The 27,837-nt window shown below is 21.4% G+C and overlaps 2 protein-coding genes across 2 annotated transcripts; both read left to right on the top strand.

The window, feature by feature from the left end:
* Positions 1 to 171: 171 nt before the first annotated feature.
* Positions 172 to 9,282, top strand: Bma-mab-23 (Uncharacterized protein; the record flags this gene model as incomplete). Its single annotated transcript, XM_043081340.1, has 4 exons — positions 172 to 272; positions 4,554 to 4,744; positions 8,704 to 8,785; positions 9,090 to 9,282. 4 exons carry the CDS (start codon positions 172 to 174, stop codon positions 9,280 to 9,282), a joined length of 567 nt encoding a protein of 188 aa, XP_042937274.1.
* Positions 9,283 to 24,360: 15,078 nt separating this feature from the next.
* Positions 24,361 to 27,313, top strand: Bm4633 (Uncharacterized protein; the record flags this gene model as incomplete). The annotated part of the gene is made up of 6 exons (XM_043081339.1): positions 24,361 to 24,516; positions 25,049 to 25,267; positions 25,595 to 25,753; positions 26,075 to 26,241; positions 26,372 to 26,587; positions 27,151 to 27,313. The coding sequence occupies 6 exons, from the start codon at positions 24,361 to 24,363 to the stop codon at positions 27,311 to 27,313; spliced, it is 1,080 nt and encodes a 359-aa protein (XP_042937273.1).
* Positions 27,314 to 27,837: the final 524 nt, after the last annotated feature.

Here is a 27,837-nt window from a genome sequence, read left to right as displayed (position 1 = left end):
ATGAAGTTTTGACTAAATTGTCAAAAGGTGTGCATTGTACTTTCACGCTAGTTTATCTGAGAAATATATAAAATGTTTACCATTTAAGTTTATCATTATTGATCTTTAAACTTTGCTATTTTAACTTCTTTTTTTTTTTTTTGCTAATCATTTATAAAAGTTTAATTATAGATGCCAAAAGAGCAGTATATGTGCCAATTGTGTGCCAATCATGGTATGTTTAATCAGCCAAAAAAAGGTCACAAGCAAAAATGTCCCTATCGTCATTGTCCGTAAGTTTTTGAGTCTTTCAAAAACTAAACAAATTACTTCAAGTTATCCGACATAATTGATATGCTTTGTTATTTATCACTTCTATTTTCATTCCATCTTTATTTCTCATAATGTTAAAAGAAGGTCAAAAATATTCGTTGATTGAAATTTTTTACATAATAATTATTGATTAATATAATATTAGCAATTTTATGATAATTTTGATAATTTTCATACTAAGATAGCATCAATAATTTCGAGATTGTAACTCATTTAAATGATTCAAACAATTATATTTTATTCAATTATCATTTAATGAATAAAATAAAAAGCAAAATGAAATTATTTAAAATGTTATGCAAAGAATAATTCAAATTTTTCAAAAAAAAAAAGCGGAAACTTAATAACTTTTATCTGGAATGCCACAATAAATTTAGTTATTCTGCTACTCCTTTTTTTTTTTGCTTTTTTTTTTTTTTTTGTTTTCTCATAAAACAATTAATCTCTGAAAGTTTTTTTTTTTCCTTTCATAGCAGACGAAAAAGAAAGAATAACAGAAATTTTTTCTTTGTCTCTATGGAAAAAGAGTTAAAGGATTGATTTTTGTGATTAAATATTTCCGAATTAAACATTAATCAATTAATTAGTATATTTTAATGTCAATGAAATGATTTTTTTCCTTTTTTTTTGCAACAATAACACTAGCAATTTAGCATTTTCTTCATTTAATAAATTAAAATTAAGTGCAGTACAGGTGAAATATTTCATTACAATTTTTCCATTTAAATCATTTTACATAAACAATTTTAGGCTTTCTTTGTATTGATCACAGATATGATTATGTGATCAATCAATAGTGATAAGAGCAAGGATACAAGCATCTCATTTTCTTTTTTTTTTTTTTTTACGACATCAAATGACCCCTAATTCAAATATGATATGAATTATTTTTTTTTTTTTTGCATAGCAAAATTAGTTCAGCATTTTATTTTGATATTTTAATAAAAAATATCAGAAGTTTTTCTTTTTTTTTTTATTTTTGTTTTATCAAGTTTTCATTTAATTAATTTCAAATTAAAATTTTTTAATTATTTTAGTGCATTGAGAAACATTTCCATTTATTTGTAATACTAACAGCAACAATGTTAGAGAAAAAGGAAACATTAACACTTCATGTTTTCAACAACTTAAAATCAAATGAAAGATTAATTAGAGAAGATGGCTGACTGTTTCATAGATTAAAATTTGTGCTTTGTTTTTTTTTTTTTTTTTTTATATTTTTTTTGATTTTTAAAAGTTTTTAACATTTAGAAAATTGTTTTTGCATGTAATAATTATGTCATCATTAATTGAGCAGTTTTTTTTTTTTTTTTTTTAAATAAAAATCAATTGAGATAAATAATTATCACTGATTAGATCATTTTCACTTACAAATAATTCATTTTTACGATGATTTCAGATATGTAATTTGATTATAAAGTATGACGTCAACGTATTATAGATTATATGGCATAATTAAGCTTATTACATTGTGAGAAGTTGTTTTGTTGCAAATTATGCATAAATAAGTCTTTAAAAATAAAAAGAAATATTTACAATTTTGTTGCAGCGATTGCTTTTGCTTGTTAGAATGCTATTAAACAATTAAACTAAATAATTTCTAAAATTGAATAAATAACCGAAAATCACTTTAACGCATAATTTAATTGATAGCTGTAAACCTAGGAATGTCTTGTTTATTAAATTAGATCATTGTGTCTAATATTTGATAAGTGTTAAGTTCGATCAAAAATTTGAATTATCTGAAATTTTCGATTGTAATTGTTAATACTGATATCTTTTTTATTTTTTATATTTAATTACTGATAAAAGATAGAACTGAGTAAAATTTTTATTGTTTTTTTTTTTTTGTTTTATTTCATATAATTAACTAAAATTTTTATTTTATATAATTAAATTGATGAAAAAAAAAAAAAAAGCTGAACTAGACTAATGAGATCTAAATAAAGCTGGGCAAAAAAAAAAAAAGACTAAACCCAATTAATCATAATTTTTAAAAATTTCTAAATCAATTTAAATGGACAAAAAGAAAAGAAAGGTATATAATATCAGCAAAAGATAGAGTTAAAAATGAAAGCTATAAATTATCAGACTTTTCACGAGAAGTGTGCGTGAAATGTATTCTTCTTCCCACTAATATCATCAATATTCTCTCTCTCTTCTAATCATTTTTCTCTTTTTCCCATATCGCTCATAGCTTCATGATTTTAATGAAAAATTTTCAAAGTGAAAAGTTATGATCAGCAATAATTCATAAATCATTTTGTAGTTCAAAAATAATGACAATATTCTAGCACTTTTTTTTTTTTTTTTCTTTTACACTATCAAGAAGGATGTGATGAGAAGAGAAATCTTTTATTTAAAAAATTTTATTTTTTAAATGGATATTTAATTTAGCACTTTGTCAATTTCAATTTTCTTCATTTCTGATTGATATGTAATGCTGGTAAAAGTTTGAATGACAATAACTAAATATTTCTTTATTTTTGTTTGTGGTGCATTGCTCTCGCTGTATTATTAACAAAAGGACAATAATATTTTTAGAGTTAAAAATTTATCATTGTTTTTCAATTTGTCATTTTCTATGAAGAACATAAGAGAAGAATGAAAATCACTGAGAGATTACTATTGCTTCAGTTGATTAATTGCGCTATTTTTGTTGCACTATTCAGAGTTCATTTTCAATTAAACTATCAATCATCATTCTCTTATGCAATTAATTTTAATCATAATTCATCTGACCTTCCAAATTTTCAAATTTGCATATTCAGATAATATTTCAGTCTTCTTTCTCAATATATATGTCCTGAATTATCCTATCTTATTCAAAAAATTAAAAATAGAACTAAAATTAAGTTATAAACATTTTCATTGTTTTTCTTTTTTGAATGCTTTATTATGTAGAAATCTTTCCTTCACTTCATCGAATAGTAATAATATTATTTAATTTAAATAATTATAATTTATTCCTTACCACAAAAATGAAATGTTATTAGCTTATCCCACTTAATTCATTTGTCGTTTTTCGTTAGCTTTCCTCTATTGTAGTATAATTATTGAGATGTGATCAAGATTGAAAAATGATTGCAAAATTTAATCAATTTGTTAGCTAATAATTTGTATGCTATTTTATATTTTTAAATTTTTATAATTTATATTTTTATATTTTCTATTTTTTGTCATATATCCTTAATTAGGAAGAAAAATAAAGCCATAGTTGTTTATTCGTTCTTTGTTTCTCTCTCTCTCTCTCTCTCTCCTTTCTTTTTTTTTTCTTTGAAAGAAAGATTTGATTGGCTTATTTATGAATGAAAGTGCAAATAAAATTAAGCTTAATCAAACAAAAAAAAAAAGTTTTGGAAACAAAAGCAATGATTGGTCAAATAAAATTGCTTGTATATTTCAAAAACTAATTTATACAAATTAAAATAGAAAAGGATAGATTTGATATTTACTCTTCAAAACTAACATCTAAACAAGGAAAGGAAATCTCGGGTATATTCCCTTCTCTTCTTTTCATCCTTTTCTACCTCCTTAGCATAATTCACTCAAACCACTTTTCTTCTTTTTTTTTTTTAATGACACTCACGAGAATTATTTGATTTTTACATTAAAATAGCATGTACTATCCGTTTAGCTTTTTTTTTTCATTTTTACCTCTCAATTCTCCACTTTCACCTCTATTCCCTCTTTTTGCTATTTCTCTTAGTTTACAGACTGATTGACGACGACGAGAATAGAATTTCTCTATTATTATCGTCGTCCGACCAATGATGATTAATCAAATGTTATGGCAAATTTTCAATGGTTTTTTCCTTTTTTTTTTTTTTTTTTGTTTTTTCAAATTCTGGAGACTAATTAAATAAAACTTCCTCTTCCATTTAGTAAATTTTTGAAGCAAATTTTGAAAAAAAAGTAAGAAAAATAAAAAAAAAAAAAAAACGAATTTCTGAATAAATTTAATCTTATAATTATGTGATTACACTGTAAAGCAAAATTCTAGTTTAAGCTTTCACATTGTGAACAATTATCATTTACCTAAAATAACTTTTTGTTTCATCAATCCGTGCTTATCTTACTAATTTCCGAGATAATCATGCTAGTATCAAATAATGTTATCTTGAAATTTTGATAAATGATAACTTTATCAAATTAATAATGGCGTATTTTTTGTACGAATTAAATGTCAAATTTCAATGAATAAATTTGATTAATTTTTTATTAGTAATATTTTTTTGCAGATGCAATTTATGTGCTTTAAATACAAAACGACGTGCATTGGATCAAATTGAACGTCAGTTAAAGAATGGATCAACAAATTTGCAAATTTCTGCAGAATTAATGAACGATAAGATAGATCTATGCGATGCACATTCAACGATCTTAAAAAGTAAAAATATGGATGCTACAAATTCTAAGGATGATGATTACGGTAAGTAATTGTTGCTATTTGTTATCATATTATTAATAATATTTATTATCATATCACCATTATCATTCATTTGCAATAGTAATATTTGAGCATAAGAATTTGACCATTATTGATTCATCAATAATGGTCAAATTTATCCATTTAAATGCTTCTATTTTATTTGTCCAATTATTTCATTCATTTATTTGGCTCTTTTTTACTAGAACATTTATGATAATTTAATTATGTATATAAGTAAGATTAATAATGCTTAAGTGTTTCTTGAAGAAATAATTTTAGTTTTTCTTTTTTTTTTTTTTTAAATTCTCAAATATTATTATTATATTAAAATGTTTGTTCGTCACTTTTTAATGAAAAAGGATAAATGGAAAATTAATGCTATATTAATTATCTAATCCAAATAGCCTTTTATTATCTATATATTAATAATATTTATATAATTGTTTATAGTTCATTTTTTTTTTTGTGATTGTTAAAATTTTTTTAATTTATTTTAACATTTTATGAAGTCTTTTTTTTTTTATGAGCAGTTAGAAAAAAGAAAACGAATGATAGAAATAGAAAGGATAAGAAAAGTAAAAGAATGAATATTTCAAAAATTAAAAAAAAAAGAAAAACAACAAAAAATTCACCTAAAATTTTAGAGTAGAATGATTTATAAATTGAAAATGTTTCAAAATGATGCAATAATAAACGATGATGTTCATAGCTTCAATCTATTATAATTTGTCAAAAATTGAAAATGTAAAGAGAAAGTTCTTACACACTTCTTTCATTCTTCTCTCATCTTCAAACAGTTACTTTTCTACTTCTATTTTTTTTTTTTATCCTAGAAAAGATTCCAAACCAATTTGTCGGCATTTTTCTTTTGCAAATATTTTTTTTATATATTTTTTTTTTAACCACAAAAATTTGCTTCTTTCTAGCACTCGTATATATCTTTTCTTTTTGTTTGTTCCTAATTTTTCATTTGTTCTCCTTTTTTTTTTTTTTCTTCCTCCCTCTCTTTTCTCATACTAAAATAATTGTTTTATTGTTTATGAAGCTATATTTTGCAAGCTATCTAATAAGCATTTTTCAATTTATTTTCATCTTTTTTTTTTTTTTTTTTCAAAAATTTGAAAATTTACTGTTTAGACTTTATAGTATTACTGAAACGATGTGTGTGGCATTTACGGAAAAGTTTTTTTAATTTTATTTTTTCTCATATCAAATGTAATTGTTTTGCACACCAATTTTATTGAAGGAAAAAAAAAATGAAAAGAAAAAGTGATTTTTATGTAATTTTCATGTCAAAATGATTATTTCGAATAGCAAAAATGAAAAAAAAAAAAAACGAATTTTTTTCATCGTAAAATTTTAACAAAAAAAAAAATTTTTTTTTTAATTGTTTGAAAAATTTAAACCATATGTTTTTATATGATCATTGTAAATGAGAAAACAAACAACTTTTTCTTCCTCAATTTTTTTTTTCCTTAACCTTTTAATGACTTTAACTTATGATGAGCTTTTTTAAAAAAAAAAAAAAAAAAAAACAATTTCATCAAAATTAAATCTGAAACAATTGGTTTGTGTATTATGTCAAAATTTTAAATAGAAAAAAAAGCTTGAAAATTTTTGGAAAATTCTAAAAAATCAGTTTAATTTTTTTTTTCAAGCTTTAAATTTATCATTGAACGTATTTCCAAGGTTTATGTCACAGATTGCAAATTCCTACCAAAAAATTTGTTTGATCTTATGTGACTGAAGAAAAGTTTCAAATAGAATTTAAATTTTACAAACCACGGGAAATTTTTTTTTTAAATGATTTTTATACTTGCAAATAATTTAGCAAAAATTGATCTAATTGATCAATTTTAACTCAATTAGTAAGACTTCAAATGTTTTATTGATTTTTAGAAGAACTATTTTAGAAATAAAATTTTTAAGCTAATTTCTGGACAATTACTATTTAGTTGCTACTTGTCGCAGAATATTTTATTTAATTTTTATTTATTTATTTATCATTCTATCAATTCATCATTACATCATAGCTATAGAACAGTGAGTCATAGATGAATAGCGGACAACGGCTAACATTTTAAATGTTCCAATCTTTTTTGAAATAATTTTTGCAAACGAAATATTTTTTCTTTTCTGGCTGGAAAACAATTTTTCAAAAAAAAAAGATTGAAAAAATAAATAGATAGAAAAAATAGATAAGGAAAGTAGATAGAAAAAATTGACAGAAAAAAAATATGGAAACAGTTATTTTCTTTTTTAATCTAAAACTTAAAACAATAAAGTAAGTAATTAAAGTAATTAAATTGATTTAATTCATATTTTGCTTCATCTTATATTGTTTTTTTTTTAATCTTACTTTACTTATGTAGTTTGAGAATGGCTTAACTAAGTATAACAAATTGACTAGAATATAGCTAATCTCATCAAAGAATAACTTATTTCCTATCATATATGACTAAATAAGTTAAAATTAAATTTGCACCAACTAACAAAATTTTTTAAATAATATTTTGTATAAATAACTTTTTGATATACTATTATAAACTTGAAATTCTACTTCAATATTTCATTTTAACTCATTTCTTACATTTTTGCAAATCTTTTCATCATTTATAAGGCAAATATTTTCCCTATTTTATCTTTAGTATCATCAAAAAGAGAGAAAAAAAAAAAGGGAAATTTACAAATTTCTCATAAACGTAGCAAAAAGTTTTTCTAATATTGCATATTTAAAAAAGAAAATAAAAGTTTAAAAAACAAAAACAATATTAGTTATTATAGTAGCGCAAATAGTATTTTCAAAAAAAAGACAAAAAAACAAATTTTATTATTGATTGTTATGAATTTTTCAAATTTAAGTATCACCTTACTATTTATTTATGAAATTAAAATAATGCAGAAAAAAAAGAAAGTGGTAAAAATATTTCACAAACAACTATAAATATACATATATATGCACAGGTGTAATATATATACAGGTGTTTAGAAAAGAAGATATTGCTGTTAGCTTTTTTTTTAATAGAAAATTTATTGAAATTTTTAACAATTGACAAATTGGTTTCTTTTTTTTTTTTTTAAAAAAAAAGTGCAATCTATTGAAGAAAAAAATTTAAAAAAAAAGAATAATCATATGCTACAAACTTTAGAAGGTCTTTTTTTTTCCATTTTTTTCTAAATACATATTTTGTTATAAATAATCTACAAAAAATTGTTTCCAAATTGTTTTTATTTTTGTTAACAAATTAAAATTATTTCTTTGAAATTGAAAAAAAAAATCTATGTGCAATACATTTGACATATTGCTTATAATAATAGTTAAAATCTTGATTGTCGATCTTCTTTAACAATTTTTAAACTTAGTTAATTAAAATGTAATTGTGGTTTTGATTTATTTGAAGCTTTTAAATTGCTTTCCATAATGTTCTGATGATGCTTAACAGCTGCTATTTTCATCAAAACTTCAAAATTTAATAATTTATCCTAAATGATTTTAAATTCTTTTTTTAACAATGAACTTTGGTTTTTATGAAAATTTTTTCTTTGAAATTGAAAATGACTTTACTCAAAATTCATATCAGTTTTCTCTCATTTCTCTTTTGTAACGTTTAAAATCATTAGTGTATCTTTCAAGATTCTAACAAATTAAGCACTGAATTTTAGTTGGAAAATTCAAAATAGAAATCAAAAATGCTAATTTTTCAAATATTTATCATTTATTTGAAATTGTTATCATTTTGTTTGCTAATTGTTTAACGACATTTCTTGTGATTGAGAAAAGTAATGTCACATTTAAGTAATTCTTAAAATTATAACAAAAATAACAAAAAAGTTCAAAAAAAAAAAAACGAAAAAAAAACGAAAAAAAGAGAACGAAAACGAAATTGTACAAATATATTAATCAATGAAACATTCATAATTTTGAAATTCAATAATTCTGAAATGGTCCAATATTTTAGTTACAGCATTGACAGCTTTAAGAAAAGCCGCTTCATCACATCAATCAGTTACTCCCTTGCGCTCATTGCCGATCAAAAACAAGTAAGTAAGTTATGATTTTTTAATTGCTTACTAAATAGAATTCAAAATGTGAAATAAATGAAAAGAAGAAAAAAAAAAGAGAAGATGGATTTTTCCTAATAATTTCTAAATATTAATTATTTGTTTTTTATTAAAAAAAAAAAAGGAAATTAATGAAAAGAGCGCATTTATACATGTTTATAAATTAATTCATTTTATGCTAAATTAATAAAAATTAATTTGAAAAATGAATGTAAATTTAAAAATCAAAAAAAGAAAATTAATAATTATAGGAGCAAAAATTTTTTTTTTTTTTTATTTTTAGTTCAACTAGCGGCGCATTTTGTGTTGCATTACCAGCAACAATAACAAAAAAAGCTCTGAAAAGGACAGCTAAACGTATGGATGAAGCAGGAAGGAAAGCAAGAATTCTTGAAAATGCAATCAGTAATATTGCACAACGAAGTAGATTCCGGTCAATATTTCATTCCGTGGAACAGTTAGCCCAATCCGGTTGATAACATTTAATTTTGCTTTGTTAAGAAAGTGAAAAATTTAAACGATTCGATTTTTTTTTTTCTTTTTTAATCTTTAAATCGAATGATTCAATTCTTTCAAATATTGTAATTAGTAATAGAGAATAATTAAAAAATATTGTAATTAATAATTAAAAAAAAAGAAATGTAATTAATAATATTATGTATGTATGTATGCGTGTATATGTATGTTTATGCATGTGTGTGTATGTTTGTATGTATGTGTAATAGATTTGAGCATCAAAAAATAGGATCAAAAAATAAAAAATCAATCAATAATGCTAATCATTCAATAATATTTGTATTTCATAAATAAATAAATACCCTTATCGTTGTGTAAAGATGAATTTTTTTTTTTTTTTTTTTTCATTTTCAAAATCTTTGGATACAAATGAAATTAGAAATTGAACGGATAAAAGGTTAGTTGAAACTTTTTCAAATAAAAGAAAATTACTTAATTTAAAGTTTCATGTTGTTTATTTTATTTCTTTTTGCTAAATACAATCGATTAGTAAAGTTACTTTACTGAAATATTTCACTTGTTTATAAAATTTTATGAAGGTAAAGTAAGTAAGAGTTCAGTTGTGTTAAAAAAGCATAAAATTTATTATGAAAATTTTCGAATCTCAATTAAACTTTAACTGATTAAAAATAATAAAATGAATAACTTGGATAAATAAATATAACAAGAAAAAGCTATCAAAGTAGTAGATAAGTGCAATTTGATCGGTTACATTTTGCGCCTAATTGGTACGAAAATAGATGAAAAATAAAAAGCAAAAAAGATTCATAATTACCAAAAAGTTGATGCTATTTCGATTGGCTAGTTTAAGATACCACAAATTATTTTGCTTTTGTCACATATAATGTCACATGTCAATGTTTTAGTAAATGAAAAATTTTTCTGATGAATCGAAAAAAGAAAGAAAAGAAATAAATATAAATATGCAAATAAATCAATGAATAAATTAAATATTATAAAATTAATTCTTGAAATATTTTCTAATAATTAGCAAAAAATTAATTAGGACTAACTTCAGATTTAAATGTTCTATCTTTACATGCATATATACGATGATATCTTCAAAAAAAAAAAAAAAAAGAAATGAATCAGTTGAAATGCGCAGATGTTATGTGATCGAAGCGCTGATGGACAACCAATTGATCGTTCGACAAGTACAACACCAGCAATTACTAATGATTTATGCTCATAATTATCGTTTTTTTTTTTTTTTTTTTCAATCATTTCACTAACATAATAAAATTCAATTTCTCTTTCCTTCCATTCTCTCTCTCTCTCTTTCTCTCTCCCTCTATTTTTTCATTTAACCTTTCTTGTTTTTTTTTTTTTTGAAGACGGAAATGCAAAGGAATAATTTTAATGTTTTAGAATATTAAGTTAAAGATTAATTGTTATGTTTATTTCATTTAAACTTATTAAATGAAATAAAAAATGCTTATACATCAACAAATTTTTTTTTTCAAATTTTTTTGAATGTTTTTTTTTTTATTTAACAAAATACTTTTATTATTATTGCAATTCATTTTACAGTATGTTTGATAATATTTTACATCAATCTGAAACTCTTTCTTACTACAATTGCAACAACATTCAGTGTGTATTTGTAAGTTAAAATTTTTTAAATTATAATTTCCATATTATTATTATTTTTTTATCCAATACAGAAGCCATAGAAAATTTAATTATTCTTTTGCAACATAATAATATTTACTTTCAATAAAAAATCTAAAATCAAAATAAAAATAACATAGCTAAGTTTTTACAATTGAATGTAACAGCAAAAAGATGAAAAATATGCAAATTATTCGAATTTAAAATTTTCTTTATTTCATATAAAAGTTAAAATTAATCAAAAAAAAAAAAAAAAAAAAAAATTAAGGAAAATAGGAAATGAGATAGTAATTTGTTTACACTTGCAGAAGTGGCAATTTTATACAAATTAAAGATTATAACATAATTTAATGCAAATGAATGAACTTCAGTCTAACTTGCTTCTTTCGAGCGCAATTGTGACAATTGCAATTTTGCATTGAAGACTTGATCTTATTTAGAAAAGTAGTTTTGTAGCTTCAACATGTGAACACTTTTGAGAAATTCAACAACTATAATTTTGAGACTAAAATTTTTAAAATTTCTATTTTTTTAAAAATGTCTTTGAAAATTCTTTTCAAAATTTTTGTAATTTTGATTTTACTCCTTTACACGAATTGATATATTTGAAGAAAAGAAAGATTTCTCATTCATTTCAGAAAAGACTATTTATTGCTTCAAATTTCTTAATTTAGCATTTCAGAAAAAAAATTTTTTTTTTTTTTTTTTTTGAATAGATTCGAAGGAAACTGTTATAGCATCATAATTCAAAATTTGGGTTAAATTATCCAATCGATTAAAATTATTGCAAAAAAATTATCTCTAAATTAGACTTATAGCATTTTTTTAAGTTCTCGCACTAATCGATCATTAAGAATGCCAAAAAATGAAAAAATAATTTTAACTTTAAAATATTAGTCGAATAATTTTCTTGTAATTTTAATTTTAAAACAATGAAAGCAAAATTCAAATAAATAAACTTTCAATTTAATAAAATCAATTAATCACATATGGAATATGCAAAGTAAGTTTAGAATTTGCAAATTACAACTTACAATTTAGAAATGCAAAGGAAGTTGTAGAAGAAAGAATTCAAATGAAAAAAAAAGAAAAAAAACGAAAATTTTTGCCAGCAAAATCCGATTCATCAAATATATTCCAATGTTAATACACACAATAAGCATTTTCTTATTTAATTTAAGCAAATATGCAAAAAAAAAAAAAATTTTTTTTTTGCTCCAAAATTTTATATTCATTTGCTTCAAAATTGTTTACATTTTTTTCAACTATTTTTTTTTTCCATTTATGATTTCCTCAAATATTTAATTTCAATAAAGTTCAATTATAGTTTCCTATTTAATTCTCTCATTAGCATAATCTTTTTGATATTTCTCATTAATCATTTTTTTCACTTAGCTTTGATTAATTTAATTATAATTGAAAAAAAAATCAATCAATCAATCAATCAAATTGTGGTTTATTATGATCGTTGATAATAATTTTAATTTTGATTTTGATTTTGCTGCAGCATTTTTATATGTCTTTAATCTGTTATTAATTTCTATTAAATTATCCTTTTATGTGATTCTATTCAAGAGAAACTCTTGTTGACCCTTTTTCAATTCAATCTTTTTCAATTTAACTTTTTACAATTATTGCTATAAATAATTGCTTCATTTGAATGGGCAGAATAAATTTGCTAAACTAAATTTTCACATTAAATTTTGCTAAAAGTTTAAATGCAAATAATGAAATTTTTTAAAAATTTCAGCTATTAAATCACCTGTTTGCTACCCAAAAGTACTTTTGTTTTTTTATAAAATGTTTTTTATCAAATTTGTTAAAGCTTAAAATAAAACTTTAAAGATAAATATGAATGAGTTTTTTTTTTATAAAAAATGATAAACTTTTAAAAGTAAGGTATGATATGAGTTATAGTTTGATTAATAGAAATTAACTTTTCATTTTTTTTTTTTTTTTTGATCGAAAATTGAATAAAACTAAAGATTTGACCTTTGCAATTTGACCTCTGCAAGAGATAAATGTTCATATTTTACAAATTGATGTGCACATTTCATTTACAAATTTTAAGGCAAAAATTTTTCACTTTTTCATATTTTATGTCATTTCAGAGAATTTTTTCTTTTTTCATTTTGCTTTCGGCTCATGAAAAAATGAATTATATTTAAACAGAAAGAGAGAGAGAGAGAGAGAGAAAGAGAGAGAAAAAAGAGTTGTTTATTGGTTTGCAGATATTTTTCTTTTTGAAGTACAAATTTATTTGAATTTTATTTTCAAAAAAAAAAAAAAAGAAAGAAATTCTATACTGCAGCATATATCATATTGATCTATTATTAATAAAAATTCAGTTTATCAGCTAATTATGACAGCATTGCCTCAATAAATTTTACTTTTGCTTTAAATTTTTAAATAAATTAGCTAAAGCTATCGATTTATGGAATTAAAATTTAAATTTGTTGACAAGCTCTTCATCAAGTATAGCTTTTATTATTGAATTAATTAATCTTGCTGATGTGCTAGTCAATAATCTTCTTTCAATTTACTAATTATCAGACCAGATTATTCAACAAAAAAAATTAACAATTCAGGTCAACATTCTGAAAAATTATCAGCTTGTCTAAATGGAAATATATTCTGGACTTTTAGGCATAATTCGCGTTCTTATTTACTCCTTTAGCTTATTTAAAGCATTTTTAATTATTTACTTTCACTTAAAATACTTTCATATTTTTATTAGTACAATAAAGACATTAAACATTGTTCAAATTTTATGATTTTTTTCGTAAAAGAAACATTTAATTCAGTACATTTCTCTCTCCCTCTCTCTCTCTCAATAATTCTTATATTTTATAATGTCAATTTCTAGGTGTTTGCTCGATTTTCAAATAGAAATTTTAAATTTAACCGTACATAAACGCAATGGATGAGTAAAAAAGAAATGAAAATTATCTAAGGATTGAAAAAGCGAAAAAATATGAGCGAATGTAAGCTGAAGCGCAAATGTCGCATTAACCTCACTAATCTTCTCTGTATTTTGCTTATTTTATCAGCGCAATTTAATTTCAAACAACCTACCGCCAGCACCCTTTTTTTTTTCTCACTTTTCAAAATGAAGCTAACAACATAAATAATTAGCAAAAAGCAAGTAGAAAAGCTGAAAATAGAAAAGATTTAAATTAATAATTTAAGATTTAAGAACGATTAACATTGAGGAACATAAATTCCAATGGTAAAAATTGGAATACTAAATTTATGCCAATCTAAAACAGAAATACTTTTTACCCAGTAAGTTTAATTTTTATCAGTAAATTTATCAATAACTTTAATTTTAAAATAAAAAAAAAAAAAAAAACAACAAAGAAGATCGATTTTAATATTATCTGTGAACATTTTAAATTTATTTTAGCATAATGTCTGATTGTATTAAGCTCTGCATAATTAGCACAATAAGTTCAATGAATATTTCAAAAATATATCCTTTTACTGTCTTAAAAATATTAATAAATTTAATGAGAGAGAGAGAGAGAGAGTGAAAGAGAGGGAAAGAAAGAGAGGAAAGAGAGGAACTGCAAATAAATAATTATATCTTTAAACAAGGAAATATTATATTCTCTTTTCTTTTCACTTTGAATAAGTAGCATTTTTGCCTTTAACAAATATTCCACTAATAAGGTTTGATTAAAGGTTTGTATGTTAAAATATATTTAAACATATCTTATTAGTGACGACAAAAAAAAAAGAAAGAAAAAATTAAATATATTTTTAATTAAGCAGAATGGAATTAGATAAGATTTGCTATGATATTTTAATATAAGCATAGTGTAAAAGACTTATTTTCTAAATTCAAAATTTTTATTTTTTTTTTAATATAATTTAAATTTTGTTAACAAAAAAAAAAAGAAAAGAAAGGAAATTCACATGTTATTTTGTTCAAGTATATGCCAAATAATTGTGATAAGGTTAAAGTAGTATAAATTAAGTTAAATAATTTAATCAATCTGTTTATTTTTATTTAGATATAGATATTTTTTTTGCTGTTTAGATAAATTATTTAAGATTATCGCTTTGTTTTTGTTTTTATGCTATTGTTTAAAAAAACTTTTTTCTTTTTTTTTTGAATTTTGAATTACATCTGGCGTAACATTTAAAATCATTGTACTAATAATCTTTATACAAATATTTGAAATTTCATTCATTTTTTTTTTTTTTTTCGTTAATAAAACAAAATGACATGTGACTTTATTTTCTTTCTTTTTTCTTTTGTTAACAAAAATTAAATTATATCAAAAATTAAAAATTAGTGCAAAAAATTTCATTTTAGAAATATTTATCATAGATATCAAAGCAAAAACAAAATTAAATTTATTGCTAATTTTATTTTATCCTATGTTATTCTTATAGTATCAGAAATTTTCTTCACGAATACAAATTTTTATATTTCATTTCAAAAAATTTTATAGTAATCAAAAATTTTTTTTCTTACTAGCATAAGCTAATAATCGTAAATTTGCTTGCTATTAAAAAGTTATTCGTCGGAGTGATAGGCATAATATTCAAATTTTTAATTTATTAAAATTTCTAAATTTTATATTAAATGAAACAAAATAGTTGTTAAAATATAAAATTACACAACATGTGAAATTTTTATGAAAATAATTAAAGTAAAATTATCAACAAGAAAATTAATTAATTCATTTGTTGGAAATTTTTTTGGCATTATTAGCAAATTTAAAAATGGAAAAAATAAGAAAAAAAAAATACTGCTGATTGATTTTTAGAAATTTTTGATAAATTTTGAATCTAATATGAGTTACATGAACTGATAGATTATAACTGTGAAATTATTTTTCATAAATTTACTCAATCATCGTTATTCAATTTAATTAATTCAAAAAACATTTCAATTTCCCAAATTTTTTTTTTCACTTTTTTTTTAATGAATCTGTAAATGATTTGTTTGCTAATAACGACTAAAGAATTAATGATGATTTTAAGAAACTTTTTTTTTTTTTCAATTTTAATTAATGCTCTCAGGAAGAGAAGCGGTAATATTATGATGTCACCAATATTGTCATCTGCTGTTATTGTTCTTATTCTTAGCTAATTTCCTTTTTTTTTTTTTTTTTTTTTGTTTATTAATTTTTATGGAAATTCAAATAACTGACAAAAGCAAAAACATTGTTACCTAAATGTGTCCTTCTATTCCTAAATATTAAAACGGTTAGTATTTTTGTACTTCAATAACTTTAATTTCCTCATAGTATAATTAAATTTTTTAAATTAATTCAATGAAAATAAACAAACATAAAAAAGTGAGAAGGAAGAATGGAAGAAATCTGCAAATTTCTTCAATTTCTCTATTCAAAATATTTTCTGATGGAATAATAAAAGCTTTTTTTTTTGAATCAATATTATGTTTTTTTTTTTCTTTTAATTATTTTTTCTTTTTTTTGTTCTTTTCTACAATAATGTAAAAATTCAATAAAAAAAAAATTAATTGAACGTAAATGAAAGTTTCATATGAATTCGTTTAAAACTTTTAACTTTACTTATTATATATATTATGTTTGAATCAATTTTTCATTCCAATTTTATTATTCGAACCTTTTTTTTTTTTTTCGCAAAAAAAAATTCAAACATATTACTTTGTAATACTGTAAAATTTCATTTAAAAAAAAAAAAAAAAAAAGTGTCATTACGAAAGGATAAAATTACTAAGCGATGTAAATGTAATTATTGCAATTTTACATTCAAATAAAATAAACGCAAAATTGTTAATTGGCTAACTGAGTTGGTTTTGTTTTTTGTCTTAAAATTATTTTCATTTATTCTCGCATATTCTTTCTCATTTTGTTAATTATACGTTATACGTGCGATAATATTCTAAAAATTTCCATCACGTCATATTCGGCTTATCAAGTATAGCAGGTAACACGCTACTTACGTCACTCTAAACAATTATTTTACTTTCATACCATTTTGATGTTTTGCTCTTATCACTGGACTAATTTGCCATTTTACCGGAATGTCGTCAAGCAAATAATATGAAATGCTACACGTTACTTACGTCATTGACAAGTCGTTTTTGTTCTGCTTCAGTAAAAACGAACGACAAATATTTCTATTACAAAACGAAGCTTACTTAATGATTCTTTCGTTAGCTTTTTTTTTTTTACAGTTTTCGTTAAATTACTACAACTGCTGCAGTTAATTTCGATTATATTCCGGAATTAAATTCAATTTTCATGTCTTGAAGTGACCTTTTAAAGTACTGAAAAATTTCCTTAGCTTTTGACATTGTAAACGAACGGTACGGCTCAATCGTAATTTCCTCTAAAGAAAGATAAATATAACTATTTCCTGTAAATTACATCAATTATTGACGATCGGAAAGCTACTTCCTCAATAATTGGAAATGAAAAAATGATTTGTCAAATAACAATTTTAATATTTTTCTCTCGTAAAATTTGTAAAAATGTCATGAAACTTATATTTCAAATATTTCAACATTATTTTAGTTGGATGTCTCATTAACTCATTTTATTGGACATTAATGTTAGAAAGTTAAAAGATCAGAAAATATCAACAAAAAGAAATTGTTCAACTTATCGCAAATATTTATTCCTAAAAAGATAAATTAAAAAAAAAATGTGAAAAAAGCAGCAAACCTTATGAATAACTGAATGATTCATTTTGACATTTAAATAGCTCATCAAGCAATTTTCAATTCTTTTAGCTATTTGTAAATGATTTTCTCATCATTTCATATTTTCTCTGCTCATTATTTATTGAATTCGCATTCTATTTAATTACTAACAGAGAAATTAAATATACAATTGAAAATATTACACTTATAAATAGTCCATTTGTCGATATTTTAATTTAAATTTTTGCTAATTTTTTTTTGTGAATAATATTTTTTGAATTCAAATTTTTGTCAATCATTTTTAAATGTTTTGAGATTTTGAAAATTTTTGAATTCCTTCCTTCATTGCAGTATTGAAAATGTTGCTTAATTGAATCAAAGTTATTTGCTATTTTAATAAAAATTATTGAAGAAAAAAAAAAGTGTATAAGTTTTTTAGATAAAATGAAGCAATGATAAACATTTTTCATTCATAAGTTTATCTTCAAAATAACAAAGGTAATTTAAAACAAAAACAAAAAGAAAAAAATTGCTTGAATTTTTTGTAATTTGACAATTAATTTTAATGCACATGATAAAAAAAAATACACTATCACTGATAAGTTAAAATTAATTTATTAAATTGCTTATCATTTTACTTTTTAAGCTTAGGTTTATTGATATTCAAATAGAAATTTTTTATTCAAATTGAAATTTTTAATTATAAATTTTTAGACTAATATTAAAAAAAAGTAAACAATTTAAATTTCAAAAAAAAAATTAACGCGAAATAATTAGATCAATTTTTGTAAGTTGAATGAATTTGCATTACATATATGATTATTTCTTTGCTCATATTGTTTATTTATTTATTTTTCTTTTTTCAGTTTATATTTTTGAGCATTTGATGGTAAAGCCTTTAGGGCATAGCTTAAATTCAGTTTATATGCTTGAAATCATCGTTTAACACTTTTTTTTTTCTTCTTTCCGCTAAAAATGTTATTGAAAATTAAATTTCTTTGTATTTTCACTGATAATTATTGATGGATAATTCAGTTGTTTACAAGAAATGTTAGAACGACACACAGACACATTGATGGGTTGAAGAAAAAACAAAACAAAAAAAGGAAGTGTTAACTTTCAAAGGAAATAATATTGAAGAAAATAGTAGGAAGAGAAGAAGGGTTACTAAAATTTTATGAGAAGCATTTTCTTTTAGCTAATTAGAGATATATGCATAAGTAAACATTAATACGTAACACGTAACACGTAATGCTTTGTAAGACGTAGGTATATACGTATTTACACAAAATATGAGTATAATGCTTTTTTTTTTTATATATAATTTTTATACTGAAACTAAAATATTCATAAAAAAATTTTTGAAAAAAAAGAAATCATTAATGTTCATTGATTTACATTCACTTTGAAATTATTATCAATTTTGATAATTTTGGATGAGAAAAAATTTAATTAATTTATCATAGATTAAAAAAAAAAAATGAAATATTTCAATTTGCATTAAAATTACATATTTTTTTTTTTAAAAAAGATCAATTTTCATGCATATATTTTAATTCATTTATGCAAGTAAGCATAAACTGAACAAAATCATCTGGAACTCATTATTTTCTTGCATATTTTTTTTTATTAAAATCAAAAATTTGAACTATTACAAACACCTGTTTCACTCTTCTCTAACTTTTCCTTTTTTTTCTTTTTTTTAATAATAGCAAGTATATTTTATTTCAATTTTCATTATACCTTAATAGTTAGTAATGGAAAAATTGAATTTAGTAAAATATTTCATAGCAAAATTTGGAGACAAAGTTGACTTTCCCAACAAAGTTTTTAAATAAATTTATAAAATTATTAAAAAAAAAAAAAATAAAAGTAAAGAAAAAAAAAAACATTAAATAAAATAATAATAATATTATTAAAATTACATATTTTTGCATTAGAAAATTTTTTTTTTTTTCATTTTAGTGCAATTATGATTCATTTATTCTAAACTTTTCGTTTCTCATAAAATTATAATAAAACATTGAAATGAAAGAAAAATGAATACACATTGTAATTTTTAATGTTTTCAGCCATTTTTTAATCATTCGATATTATAATAGCTGTTATTTATTTTAACGAAAAGAAATTCGTGGCACTTTTAAAAAATTTTTTTACTTTGAAAAACTTTTTAAACTATGCGAGATTTTTACTATAAACAATTATTGTAACTCTCTCTCTCTTTTTTTTTTTTTTTTTTTTTAATGTTTACTTATTTATAACTTAGGGATTATTATTTGAACAAAAATGAAATTATAATTACATTCTGTTAATTTTATTCTGAAAAATAATATTTTTGCTATCATTTTTATCAATTATAATTATAAAGTTTAGATTTTATCTGAGATAATTTATTTATTCTAAGTTTATTATTTTGTCATAAATCACTTATAGTTATTACTAAATTATTTGCACCAATTTTTTTTAAAATAATTGAAAATTAAAAAAACTTAATTTAATTATTGCTATTATTGTCGCTACTACCTATCATAAATAATAGCTTTGTTTTTTTTTTTTTTTTTTTTAAATTTTAGCATTAACAATTAAATTAAAACATTATTGGTGTGATTTTGCTAAAATATGAACTTTTGCTTATTTCATTTTAAATTAGAATGAGCTATTAATAGTTAATGAAAATATACAGAAATATCTTTCTTTCTCATTTATTATTTAAATTAATCCTAAAGATTGATTTTTTCGTCCTTTTTTGACAAAATGGAAATTTCATTTTATTTTAACTTAGATAAATTGGACAAGAAATGATAACTATTATTAAACATATGAAGTTTATTTCTATTGAAACTTCATCGCCATCATTTTTTATCACTTTATTGCTATTAATTTTTAACAATCATTTAAAAATTTTTCAATTTTAAATTTTTCGAAATAAAAATTTGAAAGAAAAATATAGCATAAAAAATTTATTATGAACCATATAATATAAATTGGAATGGTATCGTTTTCTTCAAAATCAAATACTTTTTGAAATTTTCTTCATCAAATTTTTCATTATTACTATTATTTATATTCGAGTAGTATTACTCTTTTTTTTTTCTTTTTTTTTTAAGAAATACATCTACTAATTGGTAAAATTCTCGACTCAAATGTTTTGATTGATTTTAAAAATTGCTTAATTAACAAAGATTGATTTTTTTTTTGTTTTAAAGTTTCAAAGTGCTTAAACATTCGTGTTTTTAGGACAATAAAAAAAAAAAAAATTAAATTTTGCTTAGATGCTTAAATTGTAGATACTTTGAGAGTTAAATTACTATCAGTTTATCAATCAACCAATCATACTAATCGTTATCGATTGCTTCAAAATATTGATTTTTCGTGCGAAAAATTTTGATTAATTTTTATGATTTATAGTTTCACATAGAAAAAATCATGATAAATTTGCCTTTTTTCTTTATTCATTCATAAAAATAGTAAATTTTTTTCTTTTTTACATTTTTATTCTAATTTTGCTAGATTATTGAAGTTTTATTTTAATTTAAAAATGAGCTATTTAAAATTGTTGCATAGGTTTTTTTTTTTTTTTTTTTTTAATTTTATTACAGTCATTTTTTAAATTTCAAAACAATTTGCTATAAACAGTATTCATTAAAGAATAACGCTTCTTTTTGAGAGAGAGAGAGAGAGAGAGAGAGAGAGAGATAAATTTGAAAAGGAAAATTAAAATTTATTTGAATTTAAAAATAAGTTACTTAGAATTGTTATTCATTATTCCTATTATTTAATAAATATATATTTGCATTTCGGAATATTACTTCTAATTAATGTGAAATTTTCAGCTTGTCTCAACTTATGCTCTATTACATTTGCCATTTCTGTTTTATTTTAAAAAATTTATTTTCTGAAATCATCGAATTCAAATTGGAATTCTTAGATTCATAAATTTGCAAATCTATTAAATCTCATTTATAATTTTTTAATAAATTTTTCTCAATTTCTTTTCATAATTTAGCTAGGAATATTGGAATGTTTGATACCTATGTTTTCCACTTTAACTTAATATTTTATATTATTTCTTTTAGCTGAATTAATTTTTTTTTTTTTTTTTTTGAGTTATTAATAATTTGCTAATATTATAACAATTATTTCAAATAACCAATAATTTAATTTTAATCAACCAAATTGAGGAATAAATTAATAATTAATTAATACATTAATAACAACTAAGAAATTTTGTTTTTTTGTTTTTTAATAGTTTTATCAATTTTGAATTAAAATGCTTTTTGAATATGCTTTTTAATTATAAAAATTAAATGCTTGAAGTGTTAACGATGTTAAATTCTTTTCGAATTGCTTTTATTCACTGATTCATTATGAAAGGCATTGATAGTTCCTTCGTATAATTGTATATTTCTGTGGTTCCATTACACTTGTAACTGATAATAAAGTTAAACTGATAATAATATCTGATTTAATCAACTGAGACAAACCATTATCTACAATAAAATTAAATTTTACTTCATACTGATAATTATTTTATCATAAATTATCATCACCAAACTCACTGATTTAGTAACTTTTCAAAAATCAATTAATATTTAAAACTTTCAGAATGATTGCAGTTAAAAATTATACTTTTACAGATATATATTCAACTATTATTCTTACTTCTATTTACTTCTGCAATTGTCAACAAATTTTTTTGTATGTGACATTTTGTGGTACTATTAAAGCATACTAAAAATAAAGTCACTAGTAATTTCTTTATAAGGAAGAAAAATTAATTTTTTATAAAGATGAAACGAATCAAAAGATAAAAACAGAATAAATAATTTTGTCACTGAGATCATATATTTTAATTATACGTTAAATACACTTTAATTAGTATTAATTAAGTTAAAATTATACTTTAAGTAATATTAAAATAAAATATCTCATTTCTCAGTTAATGAATTTGAATTCCTTTTAAATCGAAACGCTTAATTGTTTATCCATGTTGTAAACTCAGTAGAAATAATTACTTATATTAAAATCATCAAGCAAGATAAGCTATTTTGTTTTGGCTTGCCAAAATTTAAATTTGAAAATTAAACAGAGGTGAAAATAATACTATCTATCTCATTTTTTTAATAAATTTATCTTTTTTTTTTTTTTATTCATAAACTTCTCTTTCATTTATGATTAATGAATTTTTACTACAAATACTTAAATCAATAATTTATTGATGTAAACAACAACAAATAGACAAAAACTTTTTTTTTTTACTTAGTTATTTACTTAGCTCATCAAAAGTAATCACAAATTTTTGGCTAAATTATTGCAAAAAAATGGAACAAAATTTTTTACATTTAAAAAATTTTCAGATTAAAATAGTCTTTCGAACTAATTCAAACTTTTAACATAATTTTAGCTTATTCTTCCTTTTTTTTTTCTCAAATTATTTACTCATAGAAAAAAAAAAAAGAAATTGGAAAGAAATAAATTCGATCATTTTAGTTCCCACAAGTTATCAAATAAATACGAATCTTTAATTTTCATTCAGTGATAAATTATAAATATTGTGAGAGAAGAAAAAAAAAAAAAAAAAAAAAAATTTTTTTTTGAAAAAAAAATTATTTTTTTTATTCTTTAAACTTTTCATTTTTTTTTTATTTTTTTGAGTAAACAAAATTTATGTTTCATTGATAGAAAATGGTAGAATTTATTTCTTTTAGAATTTTTAGAATTGATAAGGAAATGCGGCTAGTATTACAGCTGTTGTGAAAGTATGAAATAGTTAGTTGAGTAAATAAAAGTTTTGATAAAAAATTTAAATTTGAAAATACTTAAATTCAATTTTTTGATATGCATAAGATAAATTAATATTGATTAATTGGAAAATACAATGTGCAAAAATTTTTTCAGCAAGCATATTACTTAATAAAAGATAAATATATTTTTTTTAGAAAGTAAAATTACAAGAATATGAAATAAATTTGTTGTCACAGTATCATTTTAATTTCAAATAAGTAAACAAATTCTTGAATGCATAATTTTCTAGTGTATTTCAGATTTTATGTTATTAATTTAATTTGGAAATTCTGTTAAGTGAAAATAAGTATTATTACTGATAGGTTGAATAATTTTGAAACCTAAAAAATTTGATAAGATTTTTCGAAGGAAATGTTATCAAACCTGATAGATATAATTTAATTACAAATAATTTTGATTGCTAACTTGAATTAGTGACTTTTTTTCAAAGATAAAAAAAAATAGTTAAAAATTTGAACATCATTTAGCTAATAGATCATTTATCAGTTATTACATTTCTTTCTAAATCATTCATTAATGTATAAAAGATTTGCCAGAGTTTAAATTTTAAGACTTAATTAAACAATCAATTAATTTATAATACTTAATTTTACTTACTTTATAGTTGTTGTATTAAACTCTCGACTAATTAAAGTTAACTAATCAAGTTAGCTCTCTACTAATCATGAGATAACTGATCAAATTAACTATCAAAACTGTTTGTTTAAATTAATATAAAATAATACTAATTTAAAAACGAATAGTCCATTTTGTTTAGTGAAATTTTTAGAAATCTGAAAATAAACGCATATTTCGTGTTATTTGTAATTGATATCAATAATAATCAAAATTAACTCTATCCTGTATCATTAGTTTTTTTTTTTCAACAATTTTTAACAATTTTCTTTTTTATCTTTTAATTTTTAGGTACAATCTCAGGACTTATTCATTTAGTGATTTAAATTAATTCTTCTAAATTAAATTTACTAAAAGCAAAATGAATGTTACGGAAGTGTTAGATAATAATAGTACAACAAATTTGGAGAATACAGGCACCGATTTATATCTTTTCATTTTACCAATAATTGTTATTTTTGGTTTGTGCGGTAATGTCATCTCATTGGTTACCATCTTTCATTCACGGTTACGAGAAGTAAGTTTATTAAATTTATTTAAATTTTCTTTTTTTTTTCTTTTTTGTTTATTTTCTTCTATTTACTAATATGCTCAAACGAAAATTTCAAAGAAAGAAAGGATAATAAAACTAATTTTTGATCGAAATTAACAGTTTTGATGTTTTAAAAAAATGATCAACAAAAATGTTTATTTTTGCATTTTCTTTTCTCTATTCTTTATTATATATATATATTATAAAAATTTGATTATAACAAATAAAATTAATATTCATTAATATCAGTAAAAATAACAGTAAAAATTATAGCGCAATTATAATTTCAAAAAATTCAATTTTAAATTTGTTATAAACGAATAAAACGTTTTGTTTGAAATAGTACATATTTTGATTGTTACCACAAAAATATTTACCAAAATATTTCATTTTAATAAAAAATAATTTCATTTTTTATTAATTTCATTTTACTACAATTTATTAGTTATTTGACTAAAATCATTTATTAATAATTTTATCATTTTAATATCTAATTTCTAAGGCAAACAATTTGCAGATCTCAGCTAATCTCTATTTAATAGTTTTGACAACATCAGATAGCGTTTTTCTACTTGGTTTATTACTAATTCTATTCAAACTTGATTTTATCACTTATCACTTTTGTGTTATCATTGAATATATCTTATCAACATCATCATATATCAGTAGCTGGTCCGTTGCTGCACTTACAATTGAACGTTATTTGGCTATTGCATATCCTTTGAAACATGCCCGGGTTACTCTTTACCTTTTTGCAAATATTTTTAAAGTAAAGTAAATCATAGAAATTATCTTAAATTATTTCCTATTAATTTTTCACTAAATAAATTTAAAAATTTTTTAATTTAAATTTATTTTCTGACAAAATATGCACAAAGGATAAATAAGTAAAATTGTGCATTTCATTCTTTTTTTTTTTATTTATTAATATTAATTCTGTAAATAATTGAATATATTTCAATTGATTGTATTGATTTTAATAAAAAACTATAAAATAGTAAAACCACAAAAATGTAGTAAAAAAAAAAGTAAAAATTATGAACAAAATAGCAAAATTTTACAGTATGGACATTTGGATCGATGGAAAATGATTTTATTTTGGATTCCAGTACCATTCGCTTTCAATTTAATTCAGTTCATATCACTGATACCGTATAATGATAAAAGTGATCCACAATATCCGAATATACGGAAATGTATTCCATATGATGGTAGTTTTCAGGTTATTTTGCTTTGCACAATTCTACGCTAAAAAAATTTCAAATTAAAATTGAAGCTTAAAAGTTTATTTCCTTAGAAAGATTTAATATTTGGTTTGTACTGCGCAAAATTAGTTAACCACTGGTTGGTTAGTTAAGTTTTTTTTTTTTTTTTTTTTTAATTCTAATAATAAAAAATACAAAAGGATCATTTAAATATTATCATTTATTATTCACTAATTAAAATTTAAAATATTATTTTTTAATTGATTATGTGAAAAAAAAAAAATGGAATTGTTTTTTTTTTTTTTTTTCGTTTAATTTCAAAAGAATAATTGTTGAAGATTGTTATCGAAGCTACTGATGTAATATTATGTTATGTAATGCCATGTTTTTGTGTAGTTTTATTGAATTTACTAGTTGCTGGAAAAGTAAAACGTGGTTTCACGTGTGATTCTAATCGATCACGTTTTAATAGCAGTTCAATTCGACGTCGTCAAAGCTCAGCTATGTTTGTTATCATCATATTTTTTCTTTTTTCATTCTTTTTTTTCAGGATGATTTATGAGAAAATAGCAACTAATTTGCAACAAATATAAATTTAAATTTGTAATTTCAAAAAAAAAAAAAATTATTTACAGGATATTATTAGTAGTACCAATAGTATATATATCATTAAATACACCATTTTATTTACTACGAATAATGGATACAATAGCATTATACGTCTTTCAAAGTAATGAATTTTCAATTATTGGTGGCTTAGATGGTACACTTACCATATTCTTATATAATACCGCTCATTACTTATATTATATTAATTTTGCTTGCGATGTGATCGTTTATGCATTTTCAAGGTTTGTACAATTTTTTTTCTTTTTTTTTCCTTTTTTGATAATACATATTTTCATACAAATAATTAATTCAAAAAAAATTTTTTTTTTTTTTTTGTATGCAAATTTAATTTCAGTTTGTATGCTAACTTTAACAAGAACTTTTTTTGCATGCAAACTTAATTTCAGTCTCTTTTTTTGTATACAAACTTAATTTCAGTCTTTTTTTTGTATACAAACTTAATTTCAGCCTCTTTTTTGTGTGCAAAAAGAACTTTTTTGTGTGTTAATTTCAGGCTTTTTTTTTGTATGCTAACTTTAAAAAAAAACTTTTTTATATGCAAACTTAATTTCGGTCTTTTTTGTATGCAAACTTTAAAAAAAATTTGTTGTATACAAACTTAATTTCAGTCTTTTTTTGTATACAAACTTAATTTCAGTCTTTTTTTTGTATACAAACTTAATTTCAGTCTCTTTTTTTGTATGCAAACTTAATTTTTTTTTGTATACAAACTTAATTTAATTTCAGTCTTTTTTGTACGTAAACTTAATTTCAGTCTTTTTTTTGTATGTAAACTTAATTTCAGTCCCAATTTTCGTAAAACAGCAATGATTGCATGGCGCCAAATAGTATTTTCACATGGTGGAAAAATTCAAAAAGCAGCAACACCTAACGAACGATACGGCAATGTTAGCTGTCGTTTGTCAAAGTTAACTAATGAAAATATTTCCATCATGCAACTGCAATAATGCATACATATGTATAGTTACAAAATTTTTTTTTTTTCTTTTTACGAAAAATTTTATAAAATTAATTTGAATTTGTATTGTTACAATTTTTTTTCAACAAAGAATTTTATAAATTTAATTTAAATTTGATTTGAATTTGCATAGTTATAATTTTTTTATGAAGAATTTCATAAATTTTATTTGAATTTGCATAACTACAATATAAATTTTTTTTTTTTTTGCAAGAATTTTTATAAATTTGATTTGAATTTCCACATAAAATTCTTCGTAAAAAGAGTTATAAAATTGTTTTTTTTTTTTTAAGAAAGAATTTTATAAATTTGATTTGAATTTGATTAGTTATAATTTTGTTTAATTAAAATGCATTTTGATTTAAATTTGCATAATTGCAATGCAATTTTTATTACAAAAAATTTTATAAAATTCATTTGAATTTGCATAGTTACAATTTTTTTTGCAAAAAGTTTTACAAATTTGATTCGAAATAATAAATTTTTGCATTATTAACAAACATTGTAATTTGT

This window comes from Brugia malayi, assembly GCF_000002995.4.
Source record: "Brugia malayi strain FR3 genome assembly, contig: Bm_v4_Chr4_scaffold_001, whole genome shotgun sequence".
NCBI classification, from domain to species: Eukaryota; Metazoa; Nematoda; class Chromadorea; order Rhabditida; family Onchocercidae; genus Brugia; species Brugia malayi.
Note: the sequence above shows the minus strand (reverse complement) of the source record. Positions and strands in the feature narration are given on the sequence as shown.